General features: G+C 60.4%; 4 protein-coding genes across 5 annotated transcripts; 3 read left to right on the top strand and 1 right to left on the bottom strand.

Annotated features, from left to right (window-relative positions):
• Positions 1–715: 715 nt before the first annotated feature.
• On the top strand, positions 716–2,916 carry NTF4 (neurotrophin 4). The gene is made up of 3 exons (XM_072607341.1): positions 716–880; positions 1,802–1,930; positions 2,162–2,916. Exons 1-3 carry the CDS (start codon positions 764–766, stop codon positions 2,786–2,788), a joined length of 873 nt encoding a protein of 290 aa, XP_072463442.1. The 5' UTR covers positions 716–763; the 3' UTR covers positions 2,789–2,916.
• A 190-nt stretch (positions 2,917–3,106) lies between these two features.
• On the top strand, positions 3,107–7,770 carry LOC140503394 (stabilizer of axonemal microtubules 3-like). 2 transcript variants are annotated; one of them, XM_072607340.1, is made up of 7 exons: positions 3,107–3,356; positions 4,583–4,783; positions 4,863–5,024; positions 5,126–5,253; positions 5,565–5,796; positions 7,164–7,334; positions 7,420–7,770. In XM_072607340.1, exons 2-7 carry the CDS (start codon positions 4,742–4,744, stop codon positions 7,657–7,659), a joined length of 975 nt encoding a protein of 324 aa, XP_072463441.1. In that variant the 5' UTR covers positions 3,107–3,356; positions 4,583–4,741; the 3' UTR covers positions 7,660–7,770. The 2 variants fall into 2 exon arrangements, with proteins under 2 accessions (XP_072463441.1, XP_072463440.1); XM_072607339.1 differs by lacking the exon at positions 3,107–3,356 and adding an exon at positions 4,105–4,408.
• A 107-nt stretch (positions 7,771–7,877) lies between these two features.
• Positions 7,878–13,677, bottom strand: RUVBL2 (RuvB like AAA ATPase 2). Its single transcript, XM_072607337.1, has 15 exons — positions 13,393–13,677; positions 12,956–13,010; positions 11,890–11,945; positions 11,648–11,789; positions 11,287–11,416; positions 11,110–11,176; positions 10,767–10,873; positions 10,575–10,668; positions 9,789–9,912; positions 9,516–9,610; positions 9,320–9,438; positions 9,057–9,176; positions 8,359–8,488; positions 8,105–8,219; positions 7,878–8,004 (listed from the first exon to the last, which is right to left on the bottom strand). Exons 1-15 carry the CDS (start codon positions 13,402–13,404, stop codon positions 7,979–7,981), a joined length of 1,392 nt encoding a protein of 463 aa, XP_072463438.1. The 5' UTR covers positions 13,405–13,677; the 3' UTR covers positions 7,878–7,978.
• A 199-nt stretch (positions 13,678–13,876) lies between these two features.
• On the top strand, positions 13,877–20,105 carry GYS1 (glycogen synthase 1). The gene is made up of 16 exons (XM_072607336.1): positions 13,877–14,106; positions 15,018–15,199; positions 15,785–15,976; positions 16,091–16,276; positions 16,354–16,498; positions 16,809–16,926; positions 17,034–17,154; positions 17,273–17,379; positions 17,543–17,602; positions 17,690–17,768; positions 17,860–17,973; positions 18,269–18,395; positions 18,484–18,579; positions 18,659–18,822; positions 18,920–19,000; positions 19,104–20,105. Exons 1-16 carry the CDS (start codon positions 13,989–13,991, stop codon positions 19,428–19,430), a joined length of 2,217 nt encoding a protein of 738 aa, XP_072463437.1. The 5' UTR covers positions 13,877–13,988; the 3' UTR covers positions 19,431–20,105.
• The last annotated feature ends 163 nt before the right edge of the window (positions 20,106–20,268 follow it).

Raw genomic sequence — 20,268 nt, 5'->3', positions numbered from 1 at the left:
TCACCTAAAAATAGCCAGAGGGGGGAAGGGAGGAGAGGAGTCCCCAGCCTTCTGGGTCTCTTGGTGTCTGTCTGTACCTCCTTCTCTCTGTCTCTCTGTTGTGAATCTTCCTCATCTCTGTGTGTGTCTATGCCTTCATCTCTCATCTGTGTATATGACATATCTCCCCCCCTCACCCAGGACTTCAAGCCCCTTGAGGTCAGGAACACACCACCACATCCCCAGAGCCTGGCTCCAAAAGCTGGCCCTTAATAAATGCTGGTTGAATTGAATTTCTACGTCTCTGCGTTGATCTGTTTCTGTCTCTGCCTGCCTTGCCATTCTGTCCGGCCCACTCAAGCCTTCTCTGTTGCCCTCCCTCCCCCTCTCACTCTCTTCCTTCCCTCCAGAGCTTGGGGCGCCCCCGGGAAGGTTGAGACTGAGCCTGGGGCCTGGCCAGGGAAATGGGGCTCCTGTCTCCCCACTTCTGTCTCTGTCTGGGACCTTATCTTTCCCGGGGCGCCTGGTTTGTGTCTCCCTCTGGGAAAGGCCTGGAATAGGATTGGGGGGGGGGGGTGCGCTGCCCCGACTGACACTTCTCTGGCACAGGAGAGAAGGAAGCTGGGGCCAGGACGCCTGGGTCTAGGAAGGTGGAGGGGGGGTCGGAGTGTCGGGTGGAGGCGGCGCAGGGGGAGGGGAGGCTGAGGCCAGATTCCTCGGCGGTCCGGGTCTCGGAGCAGCCAAGGTGGACGACGTGGGCGGGACTGCTGGTCACTCCCCCCAGATGGGCGGGGTTAGCCTAGCGCCCACCCCCCTGTCCCTGAGCGGGCCGCGCCGCGCGCGGAGCCCGGCGCCAGGGAGCAGCGGCTGCCAGAGCCCCAAGCGCAGGCGGGTGTCCCAAGTAAGGTCCGGGCCGAATGTCGGGAAGGAGGGAATGGGGTGGGATCCAGGAGTTCGGGCCCGCCCTGGGTACAAGGGGGCGGGCCCTGCAGGAGCTTGGGGACAAGACCCGGCGGGGAAACTGAGGCAGGAGGCAGGCAGGGCCCAGCTCAATCTCTGAGCAGTTCGAGGGAGTTACTCAGGCGTACTAGAAGGCTCGAACCGGGATCCGTTTTGTTTCTCTATCCCTTTTCCCCGTTAGCTGGGCCGGGCCTCCTGGGTCGCCAGGGGGCGGGGGCTGAGTCCGGACTCCTGGGTCTCCCAGGGAGGACTAGAAATCGCTCCCACCCTCTCTCTCCCTCCCTCCCTCCCTCCGTCCCCCCACCCCGACTCCTTGCCCGCCTCCGCCCGGGCGGCAGCTCCAGGTATGTGCAACTGAAGTCCTGGGCGGGTCCTGGCCTGTCCCAATTCTGAGGGAACATTCCTAGGAGACGCCTCGGGGACCCAGGAGTCCAGCTCCCGCCCCCTTGGGGTCCAGGCGTCCAACCCCCAATCCCCTCCCCCTTGTGATCTAGGCGTCCCTGCCCCCAAGGGCCCTAGAGTTCCTTGTCCGTGGTGCCCCCCACCAGTACCGCCCCCTCAGGGATCTTGGTGTCCCCATCCCCCCAGCCTGCGCTCCTTGGGGACCCAGGTTTCCTGTCCCCCAGCCCCCTCCGCTGTCTGGGAGATGGATGGGCCGTGAGGGATATAATCTTTTCCAGTCCTTGAGCCTCATCCATCAGCCGCCTCCCCTCCCCGACATCTGCTTCCCATCCCGGCCAGGTTCCCGTCACCTGGGAAGGGGCCTGCGCAGAGGGCCCTGGTCTGGGGGAGGGGATGCCTGGGTCCTTCAGGGGGACACGGGGAACATTTGCTTCCAAGTTTCCCTTCTTTTTTCTCCTAGGTGGTCGCCCCCCTGTCCCTCTCCTGGGATGGCCGGGAGGAGGGGGCCCCGAGAGACCCTGACAAGGGACCCTCAGAGCCCAGGAGCCCCCAGCCCAGGGCTCAGGAGGAGGTGGCCCTGAGAAGTCTGGTAAGCCCGAGACCCTCCCCTGCTGGTCTTCCTTCCCTTTTCCCTCTGTGCTCCGAATTAGAGATGAAAGGGGGCTTAGCGATCAGAGTCCTACGTCTTCCTCTTGCAGCTGGGGGCGTCTGGAGGTCTTGATTGGGCCAAGGATTTGCCCCGCCCTGACATCTCTGGATCTCGAGCCTTCCCCTCTGGCTCCAGGGCTGCCCCACTGACCAGCGCCCCTCTCTTTACCAGGTGGCCACAGAGATGTTTCTCCCATCCAGCCCGCTCCACATCTGGCTCTTCCTCTTTCTTCTTTGGGTCCTACCCGGCGTGGCCCCACAGGAGCTACCACCATTGCCCCCCTTCCCAGGACCTGAGTGGGACCTGCTGTCCCCACGGGTGGCCCTGTCTCGGGGGGCTCCCTCAGGGCCCCCACTCCTCTTTCTCCTGGAGGCCTCCCTGGCAGCAGCCCCAGCCAACCGGAGCAGACGGGAGGCTGGGGCGGGAGCGGAGGCTGGCCGTCGGGGTGAGCTGGCTGTGTGCGACGCCGTCAGCGGCTGGGTGACCGACCGCCGCACGGCTGTGGACCTTCGGGGCCGGGAGGTGGAGGTCCTGGGGGAGGTGCCCGCAGCAGGGGGAGGTCCCCTGCGCCAGTACTTTTTTGAGACCCGATGCAAAGCGGCTGGGGGCCCGGGAGGCGGGGCAGGCTGTCGTGGTGTGGACCGAAGACACTGGGTATCGGAATGCAAAGCCAAGCAGTCTTACGTTCGGGCGCTTACTGCAGACGGGCAGGGCCGAGTGGGCTGGAGGTGGATCCGCATTGACACAGCCTGTGTGTGCACCCTGCTCAGCCGGGCCACGGCTGGCGGGCGGGCCTAATTCCTAATTCGCTGTATGACCTTGGGCAAATGCCTCCCCACTCCCTGGGCTCCGAGGAGCTCCCCTGGCTGACCGGGGTTCATGGAAGCTCATAGCCGAGAACTTCATCTCCATTCAAATTAGAGATCGCCGGGTCCAACCTGACACATTTCACACAGGGGAAGACTGAAGCCTTGAAAGGGAAAGAGACTTACCCAAGGGCACACTGCTCAACCCGGGAAGTTTCCTTCTCTCTTTGGTGGCCACCTGGTTGAACTAAGGAATCCTGAGTGGAGTCACCATTTGAGGTCAAGTTCTGGGAGCTGAAGGCATTTAGCCCACAGAAGTCCATCAAGTCCCATACTCACAGTCCTCAAAGACCCAAGACAGAAGCACAGATCTGGAGCGCAGGGATCCAGTGTGTTATATCCCACACTTGAGGACAGAAGCAAGACCCATAGTGGGGATCGTTGCCAGCACTCTAAACAGTCCCACCAGGAGCCCTGATGCTTGGAGAGGGAGTGAGCCCCCTGTCCCTGGAAGTGTTCAAGCAGAAGCTGAGCAGCAGGGCAATGGGAGTGTGAACTGGGTAATCTCTAAGCTCCCAACCATCTGTGAGTCTGAATGGAGGAGCAGCTCTGACCCTACCTGGGTCAGGCCAGTGGGAGCTGGGCAGATCTTAGATCAGGGGATGGAACATCTTGAGGTCCATGAGACAGAAATTAAAGACTGATACTGAAAGCTGCAGTTTTCATACCCTCCACCCTCCAGTTTAAGGGGCACTGTATTCTGCCTGCTTTTGGCAACCCCTCCACCAAGAACATAAGCTCTCTAGTGGGTCATGCCCCCATGCCCATCAGGGCTAAGGAACGGTGACTGGGAGCCCAGGCTCTGTCTCCGAGGGCCAGATTTCTCTGTTTTTATGTCTTTATCCCCGTGTCTCCCTCAGAGTCCATCTCTGGAACTTTCCCGATGTTTTTGTGGGTTTTGTCTGTTACTTGTGTTTCTCACATACGTACATATATATGAATATATTCATAGATGTCTATACTATCTGTTGGCTTCTCTGGGTTGTCTCTCTTGTCTATGTGTTGGAACATCTGCGTGTGTCTAAGTCTCCTTGGGTTCCTGCCTCTCTCCAGGTCTCTGTCTTGCTAGTGCCCTGTCTCTGGGTATGTGTCCCTCCTGCCCCTTCCCCTTCCTTCTCCTAGTCCCAGCATCTTTTTCACTCTCCCACTATATTTGCCCCTCGATTTTTTTTCTCTCCATCTCTCCCTCATGCTCTGCTGCCAGTCCTTCTTTACCTGGACTCTTTCTGAACTTTTCTCCCGCCTCCGTCCACCCTCACCCCCACCCCTTGGCCCCCATTGGCCAGATCCAGGCTTCGGCAACGTCTGTCTGTCTCCTGGGCAACGGCATCAACAGTGGGGGCGGTAGAGAGGGCAGACCAAGAAGGAGGCCAGGCCTGGTTAGGCCATGACTGGCCTCACTCCGCCGTCACACTGTGGCCTCCTGGGCACCTCCGTCGAGGGTCCTGGTGGTCGGAAACCACCCCGGCCAAACTGGCAACTACCCAGCAGCGATGTGGGCGTTCCCCTTGGTCCAGGCAGCACCCTCCCCTTTCCCCCGCCTACAGTGGGGGTGAGCAGGACCCTGGCTCTCCCCATGGATGAGGGCCAGAAGAGGGAACAACAGTTGGACCCCCCAAGGGGAGGGGCTGGGGAGAAAATGGCTGGACTCCCGAGGGGGCGGGGCTGAGGGAGGGCGCCGAGCTCTTGCACTCTGCCGTAATCCTACCCCCTCCTCCTCCCCAAGACCACCGTCCCCGAAAGCCTCCCCCCAGCGGTCGAGCGAGACTCCCAAGTCCTGAACTTCGCCGATGTCTTCAGTCGCTGGGAGACGTCCTCAGGTGCGGCGCATGGGCCCAAGACTCTCAGGGATGTGTACGCGCAGCCCAGCTACCCGCTCACTCCTATGGTCACAAAGACTCTAGGGATCAAGGACTTCGCAGAGAAGGTGAGGAGCTGGAACCCCGAGGGGCATGGAGGGGAGGGGGTGAGACCAATGGTTCCAGCTTCCCCCTCTCGTTCCCCAGTTCCGGCTCCGACCCTATCGGAAGCCCTTGACCATGGCGTACCAGAAAAGTGAGACGAAGGATAAGTACCAGGGCTTGCCCAACCTGTGCACTAAGACCATGAGACAGGAAGAGCCCCAGCCTTGGGAGCTAGCCGATCACCACGCTCAGGGACCCAACCAGGTGAGGCTAGGCTCCTGGAAGGGGATGAGGAGTGGGGTAGGGTGATGTGACTAGGGACCCTGGAGGACATGCTGAGTCCTGCGCGTTCCCCACTCGTCCAGGCCATGATTCCCTCCAGTAAGCCCCCAGCCCTCCCTGGGCGGCCTTCCTACCTCCAGGAGCCCAGGGTGTTCGACCGCCACCAGCCCTACCTGACCACAACCGCCCGAGACTTCCGCCACTACACCAGGTGAGCCAGGGCCCAGGCTTCTCCCCAGCCTCCCCTCGAAACACTCCCCTCAATGGCATCACCCCAACACCTCCTCGAGAACCCACAAGAGCCCCTTCTCCCAGCAGTCCCCTTGAGAATTCAAGAATTCCTTGCCCTGCGAGGACACTGACACCCCCATCCCCTTCCCCCCCCCCCTTGAGGACTCGGGCGCGCCTCGCCTCCCCAGTGAGCTGCGTATCTGCAGGGCACTCAGGCGTCTCCTCCCCCTCCATCAGTCCCTCTCGGGTGACCCTGAGTTCTGACCCGGACTCATCCCATTTGCTGCACAGGAAGGAGCTGGCCAGCTGCACCCAGAAATGTGCCATGCACCCAAATTTTGGCGAACAGCCTCGGTTGCCCGTGCGCGAGCCTCTGCAGCCCCTCTCTCGGGGGGTCTGTCTGGGCCAGGTCCGCCCCGCCGTCCGCCATCACGGGGCCTTGTCCCTGACCAGAGAGTCCTACAGAAGCTTCCAGCACCCGCTGCACCTGGCTGAACGATTCTCCCCGTTGGAGGCTCGCTGGGTGGGACCCCAAGTGCAGCCCATTTCCCTCCTACAGACCGTACCCCACATCTACCAGACCGAAAACTCTCGCTATGGCAGTCTCAAACACGACTTCGTCTGAACTCTGTGCCCACTGCCCGCTGGCAGGCTGGCAGCAGCAGGCGGGCAGGGCTCCCTTGAGGACATGCCCATGGTGCTTGGGCAAGCTATACCCTCTTGGGACTGGGACAGAGGCCCCGAGGACACCACCCTGGTGCTGGAATACATACCACCCTCGCTAGTTGGGGCAGGGCCTTGTCAGGCCTTGCCCTCCAGACAGGAACCCAGGAGGGTTCACCTGCTTGCCTGCCCCAAAACTTGGGGTGGAGCTTGGGGGCAGGCATACCTGACCCTCTGCCCCCACCCTCAGTGAGAGGTGGGTCCACTGATTGGTCCTCCCTTCTGGTGGAGCCGGGGTGGAAGCAGGACCCTCACTCAGTACTTGGGATGGGGACAGGTGGGCCCAGGCTGTTGTACCCTTTCCTCCCCACAACATGACCTTTGCCTCCTGAGTTCTGCTGCTTGGGTTCCAGTAGGGACTGAATCCTGGGGTGCACACCTCCAAGGATGAGTTCCCTCTCATTACATCTGAGGCTTCTGGCCCAACCCCAACACACACCTAAGGAGATGGGGCCTGAACGCTTGAGACTAAAGAGAGGTCTTCATCTGGTTTGTTCACATCTCGGAGGTGGCTATGACCTTGGAGCTAGCCTCATGCCCTTCTTCAGCCTGGGGACAATGCTCCCTGGCCTGCCCACACCCCAGGGCTGTTTGGGAACCCTAAAGCCACCTAAAGCCTGGCCTGCGTGCAAGCCTTACCGTGGCCTCGGCTGGGACCGCCCCCGCCTGCCCTGGGGATTAGTGTCCAGGTTACCCAGTCAAAAGCAGAAAGCCTGGTGGCCTTGCCGCCCCCACTGCCTGGGACCTATAAGGTACCCTGGCTTCAGCTGGTGAGGGGGAGTGCAGGATGGAGAGATACCAGGTCAGAGCCCAGGATCCAAGGAGCCAGACGCCAGGAAAGCCGGGAGGGGTGGGAGAACCACCAGACCCCAGAGCAGACTTCAATTCCCAGGAAGCCTAAGGGGAAAGTGGGGGGGGGGGGGTGTCCCGGACCCAGGGGACCAGATGTCTAAGAGGCCCACAGGGGCAAGGAGAGGGACATTCCAAGATCCTTGAGGCAGGTGGGTCAGAGAACTTGGACCCCTAGAGAGAAGGGGTAGGGTATGGAAACCTGTGTCTGTGGGAGGGCTCAGGCCCCTGAATGTGAAGAGGTGGGGTATCTTGGGATCCCAGATGCCTGGCTCCCCTCTCAGGAGGTTGAGCTGGGATCTTCACCCCCCTCCCCAGGAGCTCACAGTGCTGCTGCTGCTGCTGCTGCTGGAGGGAGGCTCCTGGGGAGCCAGCCCCCTTCGCCCCCTGTGCAGACCAACTAATGCCACCCTAGCTGCAGAGAGCGATGCCTGCCCGGTGTGTGTCACCTTCACTACCACCATCTGTGCTGGCTACTGCCCCAGCATGGTAGGCTTGCAGGGTGCCAAGGGCTGGAGGAGGGGCTCACCTCCAGGCAGCCTCCTCACAGGGCACGCCATTCCTTCCTTCCCAGGTGCGGGTGCTGCCAGCTGCTCTGCCTCCCGGCCCACAGCTGGTCTGCACATATAGGGAACTGAGCTTCTCCTCTATCCGGCTGCCCGGATGCCCCCCTGGCGTGGACCCCATCTTCTCCTTCCCTGTAGCCCTCAGCTGCAGCTGTGGATCTTGCCGCCTGAGCCATTCAGACTGTGGGGGCCCCAGGGCCCAACCCCACCTCTGCACCCGGCCTCACCTCAGCCTCCGCCTCCTCTAAAGCTGGGGCCCTAACCTCTCCCTTCACCTCTAGGTGGTACCCTCCAGGACCTCTCTTCCCCCTACTCCCCTTTTCCATCCCCCAAATCCCCAATAAAAGTTTCTCATCTCACCCTGGTGTCCTGTCTACCTGGATTTGGGAGCAAGCACTGCCTACTGGCTCTCTCCTAGCCCCTGGGGTCACTTCAACCCCCCCAAAAAAAACCAATCACAAGGTAAGAGGTTTCCAGAACAATTTTATAGAAAGTCAGAATGTCATAACCTAGGTAAAAAAATGGAGAGAAAGTGGGAGGGAATTTGTGTGCATCTGTCCAGGAGGTTCAGGAGGTGTCCATAGTCTCACCTTCTGTTGATACAAGAAGGGGAGAGGGATCAGCAGAGGTTGGCAGGGAGCTAAAAACCAGCCTGGAGGAGGGAGAAAGGAGAAACACCAGGCAGGTACTCACTTAGCTCGTTAAAGAGAAAAGCGTCTTGATACTCCTTCATGTACTGTGTGGATCGAGATTCGTCCAGGAACAGAGAATACACCCGCTTGATGTCATCCACCTGCACCTCGGTACCCTGGAAGGAAGAGGAGAGGGAGGGAGGAAAGGGGCTGAGAGTTATCCTGCATCTGGAGAAGGGAGGGGGAGATAGTCTGCCCAACCTGACCGGCCCCAATGCCAGCCTGTGGGGGGGTGGGCAGGATGGAGGTACCCACCTTGCGCTTCCGGCACACCAGGCTAGCAGCTGTGATAAGCTGGATGGCGTAGCGCAGAGAGGTCTCCAGCCCAATTCGGGTCAATACTGTATAAGCATCTTCGTTCATTTCCACGTCCTCCTCCTCACACCTGCAGGGTCAACTTCGGCTCAGCCTGGACCACACCCCACCTTTCCAGGTGATCCCCATGGGGCCCTTTAGAGTCTGGCACTTAGGGTTCCATGCCACACTCTGCCCCACCTGGTTGGATGAGTCTAAACAAAACCCCTCAGCCCCTACTGACTTCCTTAGCCACAAGGAGGCTCAGTGGCTTTGTAGGCAAAACTGGTGTTGAATCCCGGAGCCCTGCCCAGGAAGCCTGGCACCAACCACAACAGCAGGAGGGTTATTTAGGGCCAAAAACCAAAGGAAGCCACATCCCATGCCAGGAGCCTCCTAGGTACACAGGACAAGAGAAAGGGAAGCCCACAGAGGGGAAGGCCTTCTTACAGGAGATGCGCCCAGGGACCAAACCAAGGACAAGGGCAAGCTTAGCCTAAAGTGCTGCTCTGTGACCCCAGAGCACTCTGGGTGGCCCTCAGCAACACCACAAAATCTGGCCCCCTGGCCTTTGGGGTCCTTTTCCCTAAGGCCCCACCTGGGAATGGCAGTCAAAGACCTGTACTCCTACTGGGCTTCTGCCCAGCCCCTTCTCTCACCGGATTCGGAGAATCTGCTTGGTGTCCTTCTCACTGTAAGGAGTGGTAGAAATGATGAGCAGCCGGTCCAGCAGGTCAATGGGAATCCCATGGGGGCTCTGGTAGCTGGTCCCCCGGATTCTGGAGGAAAGGTGAGAAGCCACCATAATTACCTTCTCCCTAGGCCAGGGGCTGCCTACCCCCCACCTACCGCTCTCCTGGCACCCCCCCCCCTACCGCTCTCCTGGCACCCCCCCCCCACCTCCAGGCTCTATCCCCCTCACCTCGTGATGCCACGGTTGGTGGCCATGATGAGCACAGGGGCCATGTCACTCTCCAGGGCCCGGTTGAGGAAAGAGAAACTTTCAATGTCAAGCATGTGAACTTCATCTATGAACAGCACCTGGACAATGGGAATGGTGGTCAGCACACCAACTGTCAGCACCCTCCCCACCCTGCCCCCAACACTCCAAACCTCACCCCTGGGATGATCTCCGCTTTGCCCTCTTCTCGCCACTCGGCCACCTTGGCATTGATTTGCTCCCGCACCTCTGACTTGATCTCCCCCGTGTCACCTGGGAAGGGCCTGGGGTGAGTGGATGGGTACAGGCCCCATCATGGGACAAGAGCCAAATTGGGAAAGAGGGCACACAGTGGAGAACACAGGGACAAGGGCCGGCATGGGCAGGGGGGCACACAGCAGGGAACTCAGGGACAAGGGCATGCAGTGGGGATGCCTGGCTTGGCACCCACCTGAGAAAAGTGCCAGGAAGCCCTGCGTGCGTGAGTTGATGACATCGATCTCATGGAGAGACACCGTGTGCACGACCTCCTTCCTCTTCTGAAGTTCCCCATCTGGGCACTGAACAAACTTGGTCTGTAGCAAAAAGGGATCGAGAGGAAATATTAATCAGAAGGGCCAAGGAAGAAGGGACAGAGGAGATACAGAAACAGACAAGCAGCCAGGGAGCAGCCCAAGGTCAAACCTCAACCCTGCCCTAAAGAGCGGTCAAGGCCCCAGGACGAGCACCTCACATAGACTGGGGGGTGCTGAAAGGCAGGGACTTGGCGGGGGGGGGGGGGGGGGGGGTAGCAGGTGTGACTGAGTAGCCCAGGACTTGGGAGAGAGGTAATGGAAGTAAATTACAGAAAAGATGGGCTGACCAGACAGCCAAGGGAGTAAGTAAGGTGAGGCATGAGTAAGAGATCACGGCAGTATTAGGTGAGCGATAAAGGGAGTAGATAGAGGGTGGGCACTGGAACCAGTGGGGGATGGAGGGACAGGACTGATGGAGAGAAGTTAGGTGTCACCACAGAGAGTCACTTCTTAAACACCTACTGCATGCCAGACGCTGCTCCACAGCCGGCATGTAAAAAAGGTAATAAAGCAGTCCCTGCCTCCTCAGACATAGGAACGAGCTGCACAGAGAATCCACAGGAAAAACCAAACAGAGGAAAGATGCTGGAACCAAGAGGAGTGGGGAAGAGGGAATGCTTCCTGTTTGAGCAGGTGTGCAGATGAGGGGGAGAGCCATGTACCTGAGAGCCCATGGCATCATAGTCCCGAGCACGGGTAAAGGAGCGCCCCAGTTTGGAGATCTTTCCTGTGGCCTTGTCGATGGTGATGACGTCTCTGGAGGGTGAGATGGAGGTGGAAAGACTCTCAACCCTGCTCCTCCCCCACCCCCACAACCCCCACTGCCTCCCCCCAACCCCTAGCTCTCAGCTCACCCTGCCTGGACCTTCTCCTTGGTGAGAGACTCAATCATCTTGGTGCCCAAATCATAGATGGTCTCCATCTCCGTTGTCTTCAGTGTCAACTTTCCCACCTTGGAGCCCTGGGACGGGGAGAACAGTATGCCCTGAGACCAGTCTGTCCCCAAAAAGAAGGGCACCAGAGGCAGGGAAGCAGCTGGGCCCCTGCTCTGATCTCAAAGGGCTACCTCTTCCTCTCTAAATCATGGGGGTGGGGTGGGGTGAATCTTGACAGACCCTTCCAGCTTTGAGATTCTGCAATCATCCAGGATGTCTAATGCTGAGACCCCCCTTGCACATTCGCTAGGCCAAAACTCACAGTGCCTGTAGCAGGACGGTCAATCTGGATCTCTACCACCTCCCCTTCAATGATTTCTGTCTCTTCCCTAGCAGGCAGGAGGAAGGAGCGGTCAGAAGGGCCTCCCCAAGACAGCCCCTCCAACCAGGCCCGAGCGCATGCTGCCCTGGAGATGCCATAGGCCATAGGCACACTTACTTTATTCGGACCCCAATGGACCTCCGAAAGGCCTGAGTAAGGGCCTCTGTCTTGCTCATCTCCAAAGAGAAGATTTCACTGCCAGCAATGGCGGTAAAAGGTGTGTCAGGTCCCAGGGCCTGGGCCATGCCTCAGAAGAAGAGAGAAGGGAGAAAACTTGGAACCATGATCCAGCCTCTGCTCCCCTCCCCACTCCTTCAGGACACAAAGGAGAGACCCAGAGACACAGGTCCCAGAGGATCCAAGGCCTGCTCGGCCCTTGTTCTGTCCAACTCACTATGGGGCCTCAGGACCACACTCCAGAACAGCAAAACACAGCCTTGCAGCTCTGAAGATGCTCAGCGGCTCCCCTCCTGCTTACCCATGGCGATGGCTGTCTTCCCTGTGCCAGGCTGCCCAGCAATGAGCACCGCCCTGCCAGCTATCTTTCCCTCCCGGATCATCTCCAGCACCACACCAGCAGCTCGCCGGGCAGCCAGCTGCCCCACCATGCCCTGGGACACCTGAAGGGGAAAGGGAGGGCAGAGGTCACAGGGGGACTTCTGGGGAGCCTTCCTTCCCTATCCCATGGCCACAGCCCCCTGGTTCCCCTTCCCCTTCTACCTGTCTTGGCTCCAGAGCATCATCCAACCCCAAGCCTCGGATGTGGGAGTGAGCACCTAGAAGGCAGAGAGAGAACACCCATAGCCCCCCACCAATGCACTGGGCCTCCCTAAGCTGAAGGCTCAGTTGGCAGAGATCACACACACAAACACAAAACCCTCCCTTGAATCCAGAGACAGGGAAATTCTTTACTGAAAGGGGCAGGAGAGTGGGGACCAGAGAAGGCTTCCTGGGGGTGGTGGCCCTGGTGGAGGCCCCATGTGGAGCTCAGAAGGAAAAGGCAGGGGCAGAGGTGCACAAAGGCCCTCGGTTTGCAATCTACAGAGAATGCTAGGGAGCGTGGGGCACATGAGACCCCCTCCCCTGCTTCCTGGGAGAACCAAGACCCTGGAGACTGCACGGTAACATGGTAAGGCCAGGTTTGGTTTTCTAGGTTGGCTCCTGTTGGGGAACTTTCTTCTTCTCACACTGGGGTCAAGGAACGGACGCAATGGAAAATATGGGGAATACAAGAATAAAATACACCAAGGGAAACGTTTTTTTAAAAGAAAACACATTACACTTCAGAAGAGAAAAAAAAAGAATAAACCATGAAAGCCCTGAGCAGCAGAGGCCTGGAATGGTTGTCAAAGAAATCAAAGTGTTAGTGGCGGGCAGCGGAAGCCACTCAGGACCAGCAATAAGAAGTCTATTTTATAATTGGGCAGAGGCACAAAGGGTGGTTGGGGAGAGGCAAGAAGGACCATGAAGGTTCCTTAGAGGCTGAGGACCCTAGGGGATAGAGCGCTCATTCAGCCTCAGCCGTGTCCCAGTGGCCCTGGCCAAGTCACTGAACCCACTTGCCTCAGTTTCCCCCACTAAACAGTCTTCCTAAGGCCCACAGCACACCTTACGGACGAGTCTAGCCAACGTCATCGTTAGTACCACGTCCAAGAGGCAGAACAGGGGCTGCGGGGGGCGGGGGGGGTCGGAAGCAGTGAGCCCCTTGGAGCCGTGGCAGCGGGGAAGGGGAAGGGGCTGCCCGGCCAGCGCGACAGACAAGAGAGGGGTCGGCTCCCCCACTCACCAATGCGCTCGATCCGGGTCACGTCCCGCACCTCGGGAACCTTGGTGGTCGCCGCCTGGGGCCAGGAAGAAGCAAGTGAGCCGGGAATGGCGGGGACCCCCCCCCCCCAGCCGCCACCGTGCTCCGGCTCTAGGGACCATGGGAGCTCCGGGCTGGCGGCCCTGGGCACACAGCAAGCGCCTAGCAGATGCCCTTCCGGGCCCTCGCGGGGCGTCTGCACCGGCGCTGGCTGGGGAGCAGGGGCGCGGGCAGCCACGGGGACCCCCGGCCTCGGCACGCGTGCGCACACGCCCCCTCTCCGGCCTGCCTCAGTCTCCCTCCCGCTTCCCATGCCCGCCCGCTGAGGCAGAAGGACGAGGCGTCCCTGCCCCCCCTGCCCCCCAGCATCCCGGCTCAGGCCTCCCCGCAGGTCCCCCAAACGCGCAGCCCTTGCACACCGTGGTTGCCATGTCGCACTCCAACCGCCGTTCATCCGCCGCTGGACAGGAAGCGGAAGCGCCCACGAGCCCCGCCCTCCCCCAGCGGCTTCGAGGCTACTCTAGATTGAAGCGGTCCTCCGAAGCCTCTCGGTGGAACACAGGAGAGTGGGGGATGTGGCTTCATGCTCCAGCCTGCCGAGAAATGTCGACACTTCCCCTTTAAGATTCGCACGTCCCCCACGCGCCCTTGTGCCTCCGCGGGGTTTACTCGGGCTCCTCAGCCCACGCCCCGGAGACAGACGTGCGCCCTCGGCCAATAGGCGTACGTGCCCACCGTGTCGGGCCCCGCCCCGTGAGCGCCGAGCCCGGAACTCTGACCAATCAGAGCACTCGATGCGCCCCGCCCTTCCCACGCCGGTTTCATCCGGCCTGGGACTGCGCGAGGATCTCGATGAGCCAATCAGGCGGAGCGGTCCTGAGCGCCCCAATGGCGGGCCAGGGGGCGGGGCAAGGCCCGGAGGGGCCGAAGGGTCCGGCTGCGGCTGCGGCCCGGGGCTCAGAGCCTCCGCCTCCACCTTGCGCCCAGGCCGCGGTGCGCCCCGCGCCCCGCCGCCATGCCGCTCAGCCGCAGCCTGTCCGTGTCGTCGCTGCCCGGCCTGGAGGACTGGGAGGATGAGCTGGATCTGGACAACGCCGTGCTCTTTGAGGTGGCCTGGGAGGTGGCCAACAAGGGTGAGCGCCCGGCCTCCGCCCGGGAAGGGGGCGGGCCGGGGTGGCCCCCCAAAAAAGTGGCGGGCCGGGGTGACCCCCCCAAAGAAAGTGGCAGGCCCGGGTGGCCCCCCCAGGCAGGAGGGAGAGGCCGGGGCTCAGCACACAAGTCCAGGCCCGCAGTGCCCGGGGCTTCCTGGGCTCCAGGACACTTGGCACCAGTGAGGCTGCTAGGCTGAGGGGACTGGGGTGCCGGGGTCTTGAGAGCAAGGGGGGCAAGGTGAGGGAGAGGGGGCTTAGCCTGGGCAGCGAGTGGGTCCCAGGCGGGGAGGGGGACAGTGACTGGGACAGGTAGGAAGTGAGGATGACCGGTCAGAACGCCCCGGCTGCAGGTGTGCGGAAGGACCGGGGGGCCCTGGGATCCCTGGTCTGCAGGAGAGCTGGGGGGCCCAGGAAGGGAGGCTGGAATCTCGGGGCCTGCGGGACAAAGAGCATCTACGATCTGGATTTCCAGGGTGGGAGGTGGGCCAGGGAGAACAGAGGAGACCCAGCCACAGGGGGCGCCCAGGACTGGGGTCCCTGGGATGTGGGGAGGCCGGGCTGCGGGACAGATGGCTCAGAGCGGGGGGGCATCCCCCAGGAAGCCGGGGGTGGAAGCAGGGAGGTTGGGAAATCCTCGGGGCAAGTGGGGACAGGGCAGTTTGAGGCAGGGCTGCCGAGGCTGGCCAGCCAGGGTGACAAGAACCCCGGCAGGACCAGGGAAGGGAGGGGCCCTAGGGAAGATGGTGCCGGCCCCCCCTCGCCCAGCAGCGCCACCCCCTCCCCACCCCCCCAGTCGGGGTGTGTCTGGACGCTTTGGGAGGCAGGTGGGGGGAGTGGAGAGAAAGTGACTGGCTGGGCCCCTCACACCCGGACTGACCCCAGCTCTCTGACAGTGGGGGGCATCTACACTGTGCTTCAAACCAAAGCCAAGGTGACCTGCGATGAGTGGGGGGACAACTACTACCTGGTGGGGCCCTATACGGAACAGGGTGTGCGCACCCAGGTGGAGCTCCTGGAGCCCCCCACCCCGGCCCTGCGCAAGACCTTGGATGCCATGAACAGCAAGGGCTGCAAGGTATGGGAGCCCCCTTGGGAGGCAAGAGGAAAGTGGGAAACTGAGGCCCAAACAAGGTCGCCCGAGGATGGTGTAGACACAGCCGTGATGTTTCTGTCCAGGGCGTGTCTGTGTGTTCCCCTGTGCCTGGAACTGTCACACTTGGGATTTTTGAGTCTGTTCCACACCTCCAAGGGGCTCAAGCCTCGGGTGTGGGCCTGTCCCCAGAGAAACCCAGGGTGCACCTACCCACCCCACCCCCAGGCAGGTGCTGGCCATGTGATGGGAGGGAGGGCAGGGTCACAGCCTAAGAATAGTCCCCCCTCCCCCCTACTGTGGAAAGGGCAGCAAACAGCTGGGAAGGGGGAGGGGCTGCTAGCCTCTGGGGGGCGGGGGGAGGGGGGAGGCAAGGGATAGAAGCATGAATGGATGGACTGCCAGGGTCAGCAGGCACCTCCCAGTCCCAGGGAGCTCTGAAGTGGTGGACAATGGGGTTCCTCATCAGGGGCCCTTGTTTAAATGACACTGAAAGAAAGGGAGGTCTTGGGAGGGTATGGAGAGGAGGGGCCCTGGGCCCTGCCTACATGCCCATACCTCCCACCCCAGGTATACTTTGGCCGCTGGCTGATTGAGGGCAGCCCCCCTGTGGTGCTGCTGGATGTGGGGGCTGCTGCCTGGGCCCTGGAGCGGTGGAAGGGCGAGCTCTGGGACACCTGCAGCATCGGGGTCCCCTGGTACGACCGCGAAGCCAACGATGCAGTCCTCTTTGGTTTTCTGACCACTTGGTTCCTGGGTGAGGTAGGGACCTGAGGGGCCAGCACGCTGGTCCTGCTTCTTTCCTCCCCCCAGCCTTCCTGCACACCCCAGGGCTGAGAGGGCACAGGTCAATGGGGCCCTCTGTCTCTTCTGCAGTTTTGGGCACAGAGCGAAGAGAAGCCGTTCATTGTGGGTCATTTCCATGAGTGGCTGGCGGGAGTGGGCCTGTGCCTGTGCAGGGCCCGGAAGCTGCCAGTGGCCACCATCTTCACCACGCATGCCACGCTGCTGGGTCGCTACCTCTGTGCTGGAGCTGTGGACTTCTACAACAACCTGGAGAATGTGAGGGGCCCCCCAGGTGGGGGTGGAGGGTGGCCAGGAGAGGCCTGGGCCACTGAGCTCCCTCCTCTGCTCTTTAGTTCAACGTGGACAAGGAGGCAGGGGAGCGGCAGATCTACCACCGCTACTGTATGGAGCGAGCAGCTGCGCACTGCGCTCATGTCTTCACCACTGTGTCCCAGATCACAGCCATCGAGGCCCAGCACCTGCTGAAGAGAAAGCCAGGTGAGGACAGTGCGCCTGGAGCCCCTCTGCCCATGGCCTCTCTCCTCCCCAGCTGGGCCTTGGGTGACCCTGGGCCAGGCCTCTGAGCCCTGCCTGTCTGCCTCAGGTTCCTCATCGTGGGGGTCATGGTAATGCTGATCTCCAAGCACTCAGCATAGCTGACCTGCATTTAGTCAGTGCTTAATAAATGCTTACTCCCAGCAGCCCCTGCTGCTGTCCCTTTATCCTGGATCCACGGTGTGCATATTGACTATGGGTGGTGGGCCCTTGCACCTGGGGACCTCAGGGCCGCTGGCTCTCCTCACCCCAGATATTGTGACCCCCAACGGACTCAACGTAAAGAAGTTCTCAGCCATGCACGAGTTCCAGAACCTGCACGCCCAGAGCAAGGCCCGGATCCAGGAGTTCGTGAGGGGCCATTTCTATGGGTGAGGAGCCCCTCTGGGGCCAGTACCTGCTGATCAGTCTTTCCGCGGGGCTTTGGGAGGGGTTGTGTGGCCAGCACAGAGGGTAACAGTGGAAGTTCTCCCACCAGACATCTGGACTTCAACCTGGACAAGACCCTGTATTTCTTCATCGCCGGCCGCTATGAGTTTTCCAACAAGGGCGCCGACGTCTTTCTGGAGGCCCTGGCCCGTCTCAACTACCTGCTGAGGGTCAGGCATGGAGGGTGGGGAGGGGAAGGAGGGAGGCGGGGGCCACTGGGCAGGGATGGAGTGGCCCGTGGGATGGGCGAGGGGGACGCCCTGACTCCTTCCTCCCACTGCCCTGCAGGTGAACGGCAGCGAACAGACTGTGGTGGCCTTCTTCATTATGCCTGCAAGAACCAACAACTTTAACGTGGAGACCCTCAAGGGCCAGGCTGTGCGGAAGCAGCTCTGGTTAGCCCTGCCCTCCTAACCAGCCCAGCCTCTGCTTTCTCCTCTTGCGCCAGAGCCCTGACTGGGCTCACTTCCTTTCTCTCCCAAGCGCCTTCCCCCCCTCCACCCCCAGGCCCTCCATCAGGGGTCCCTTGGGTGACAAAGCCTTTTTTGTCCCCTGCAGGGACACAGCCAACACAGTGAAGGAGAAGTTTGGAAGAAAGCTGTATGAATCCCTCCTAGTGTGAGTGATGGGGCTGGCAGGATGGGTGGGGGCCTTCTGTCTTCCCTTCTGGCTGCTGCCCTGACCCCTGATCCCTACTCTCCTCAGAGGCAGCCTCCCAGATATGAACAAGATGGTAGACAAGGAGGATTTCACCATGATGAAGAGAGCCATCTTCGCCACACAGGTACACAGCTGTCTGCCAGGTACCTGGTGCTGAGAGGTGGGGGGCTCCCAGCCACCTGACCCCCCCTGACCGGCTCTCTTACTCCCCACAGCGCCAGTCCTTCCCCCCTGTGTGCACCCACAACATGCTCGATGACTCCTCGGACCCCATCCTCACCACCATCCGCCGAATCGGCCTCTTCAACAGCAGTGCCGATCGGGTCAAGGTGATGAACTGTAGCCCTTCTGGCAAGCCCCCCATAGAGGGGCCACCTCCCTACACTCCTGGGCAAACAGAGGATCTACTGGGGGCGGGGAGGGGAAGGGAGGCTCACCCTCAAAATTAACTAACCTTCTGAGGGAAGGGAAGACCTGTGGCCTTACTCTGTAAAGCCAGGAATGCCACCCTCCCTGGGCTCTTGGCTTAACCACTCTCTCCTCTCTCTCCCTCCCCCTCTCTCTTCCTCCCTCCTTCTTTCTCTCACCCCCCTCCCCCCTTTCTCCCTGTCTCTCAAACCCCAGGTAATCTTCCATCCAGAGTTCCTGTCCTCCACCAGCCCCCTTCTCCCAGTAGACTATGAAGAGTTTGTCCGGGGTTGCCACCTAGGAGTTTTCCCCTCCTATTACGAGCCATGGGGCTACACTCCTGGTGAGCCCTGGTGAGGGCTGGGGTGGAAGCTGGATTGGGGGGACCCCCGCCAGTGCAGGGATCCATAACCAACCCCATTCTTTCCCAGCGGAGTGCACTGTCATGGGGATCCCCAGCATCTCCACCAACCTCTCTGGTTTTGGCTGTTTCATGGAGGAACATATCGCAGACCCCTCTGCCTACGGTGGGTACCCTCAAGTGATGGGTGCTGCTGAGGTTGGAGTCCCTCTACTCCCTGCCTAAGTGAGCCCTCTTATCTTTAGGCATCTATATCCTTGACCGGAGATTCCGGAGCCTGGATGACTCATGCACCCAGCTGACCTCATTCCTGTACAGCTTCTGCCAGCAGAGCCGGAGACAGCGGATCATTCAGCGGAACCGCACAGAACGGCTCTCAGATCTACTGGACTGGAAGTACCTGGGCCGGGTATGAGCCCTCCCCCAGCTCAAGCCCAGACAGTCCCAGGGCAGGGCAGACTCTCCATCACATCTGCCCCTGGCTAACCCTCCTTCTCATCTCCCAGTATTACATGTTCGCCCGCCACATGGCCCTGGCCAGGGCCTTCCCGGATCATTTCACATATGAACCTCATGATGCTGATGCTGTGAGTAGCGGGAGCTCTGAGGGAGCACTGGGGGTGTTAAGAGAGTGGGAAAGTGCCCCTCAGGGACCTGCTGCAGCCTTTCACTATCCTCTTACTCCCCTAGACGCAGGGTTTCCGTTACCCAAGGCCAGCTTCAGTGCCCCCATCGCCCTCACTGTCTCGCCACTCTAGCCCCCACCAGAGTGAGGGGGAGGAAGAGGAAGAAGGGGATGAGAACGGACCCCGCAAGCCAGGCTATGAGGAGGACAGCGAGCGCTACAATGAGGATGAGGAAGCCGAGAAAGACCGAAAGAACATTCGTGCCCCTGACTGGTCCCGACGGGCCTCAACTGCCAAGCGGGGATCTGTGGATACAGCCCCCTCTAGTTCTCCCAGCACTCCCAGTGAACCCCTCAGCCCTGCAAGCTCTCTGGGTGAGGAGAGAAACTAAGTGGGGTACACCAAGCTCTCCCTCCCTTTCTCCTGGCCCTGGGCCTGCCAGCTCCTCGATTCTAAATCCAGACAGCCCTGTGTTCTATGCACAGGCTGTATGTATTCTAGAGCCTGTGTCCTAAGGGAAGGAGGATCCCCAAGACCTCCCACCTTTCTATCAGTCTCTTCTCTAGAACCCCAGAAGTCCAAGTGCCCAGGACCACTGTGTTCTAGAACTGAGCCCCCTTCTCCACATCTGCTCTATGAGAATCCTATCACCCACATTCTAGAGGGCAGCCAGTGGCTGGCTTGGTGGCCCCAGTGATACACTCCAGGTCCCTGCCCCAGGCTAGGACCTGCCATCCTCTCCCAGGTAGCCCCTGTGGCTTGAGGCAGTTTTATTATCATGCACTCCCAGATGATTCCCCTTGACCACACCCTGTCACTCCCACACCCTTGGCCTGTCCCCACTCCCCAAGAGCCTGGCTATAATGAAGACCAAGGGCCTTATGTGTGCCTATGTGTCTGTGTGCAATGTATGTGACATCCCCTAGCCCAGGGGGAGGGGCCGCTGCTGGATTTGCTGTGGATGTTGGTGGCCTAGGATCACCCCAATAGTTGGGAAATTAATTATCCGTCCAGGAATGAAAAAAAAGGCCTACATATTTAAAGAATAAAAGGTTTTTCACCACCACTGACCTTCCCGCACTGACTGCCTCCAGTGCTATGCTTTGCAACCAAGCCTTAGGGCTGCCTCGCTCCTTGAAATCTGACCCCCCCCAGGGCAGGGCCTCACAAAGGAGGCTGTAGGCCAAGCTTTCCAGTCTGGTCCTGGTCCTCCCACACCCTCCCCCCAA

The sequence above is a fragment of the Notamacropus eugenii genome, chromosome 5 (genome assembly GCF_028372415.1).
Source record: "Notamacropus eugenii isolate mMacEug1 chromosome 5, mMacEug1.pri_v2, whole genome shotgun sequence".
NCBI lineage: Eukaryota > Metazoa > Chordata > Mammalia > Diprotodontia > Macropodidae > Notamacropus > Notamacropus eugenii.
Note: the sequence above shows the minus strand (reverse complement) of the source record. Positions and strands in the feature narration are given on the sequence as shown.

Bases quoted from the DNA above. Each gene is read 5' to 3' on its own strand.
- LOC140503394 (XM_072607339.1), top strand. From the start codon at position 4,244: ATGACTGGCCTCACTCCGCCGTCACACTGTGGCCTCCTGGGCACCTCC. The intron at 4,409-4,582 runs GTGAGCAGGACC...CTCCTCCCCAAG, and splicing joins TTCCCCCGCCTACAGTGGGG to ACCACCGTCCCCGAAAGCCT. The intron at 4,784-4,862 runs GTGAGGAGCTGG...CTCGTTCCCCAG, and splicing joins TCAAGGACTTCGCAGAGAAG to TTCCGGCTCCGACCCTATCG.
- NTF4 (XM_072607341.1), top strand. From the start codon at position 764: ATGGGCGGGGTTAGCCTAGCGCCCACCCCCCTGTCCCTGAGCGGGCCG. The intron at 881-1,801 runs GTAAGGTCCGGG...TTTTTCTCCTAG, and splicing joins AGCGCAGGCGGGTGTCCCAA to GTGGTCGCCCCCCTGTCCCT. The intron at 1,931-2,161 runs GTAAGCCCGAGA...TCTCTTTACCAG, and splicing joins AGGTGGCCCTGAGAAGTCTG to GTGGCCACAGAGATGTTTCT.
- GYS1 (XM_072607336.1), top strand. From the start codon at position 13,989: ATGCCGCTCAGCCGCAGCCTGTCCGTGTCGTCGCTGCCCGGCCTGGAG. The intron at 15,200-15,784 runs GTATGGGAGCCC...CTCCCACCCCAG, and splicing joins TGAACAGCAAGGGCTGCAAG to GTATACTTTGGCCGCTGGCT. The intron at 17,603-17,689 runs GTGAGTGATGGG...TACTCTCCTCAG, and splicing joins CTGTATGAATCCCTCCTAGT to AGGCAGCCTCCCAGATATGA.
- RUVBL2 (XM_072607337.1), bottom strand. The intron at 11,790-11,889 runs GTAGAAGGGGAA...TTTCCCCTTCAG, and splicing joins ATGCTCTGGAGCCAAGACAG to GTGTCCCAGGGCATGGTGGG. The intron at 9,439-9,515 runs GTGAGGTTTGGA...CCCATTGTCCAG, and splicing joins AAGCGGAGATCATCCCAGGG to GTGCTGTTCATAGATGAAGT.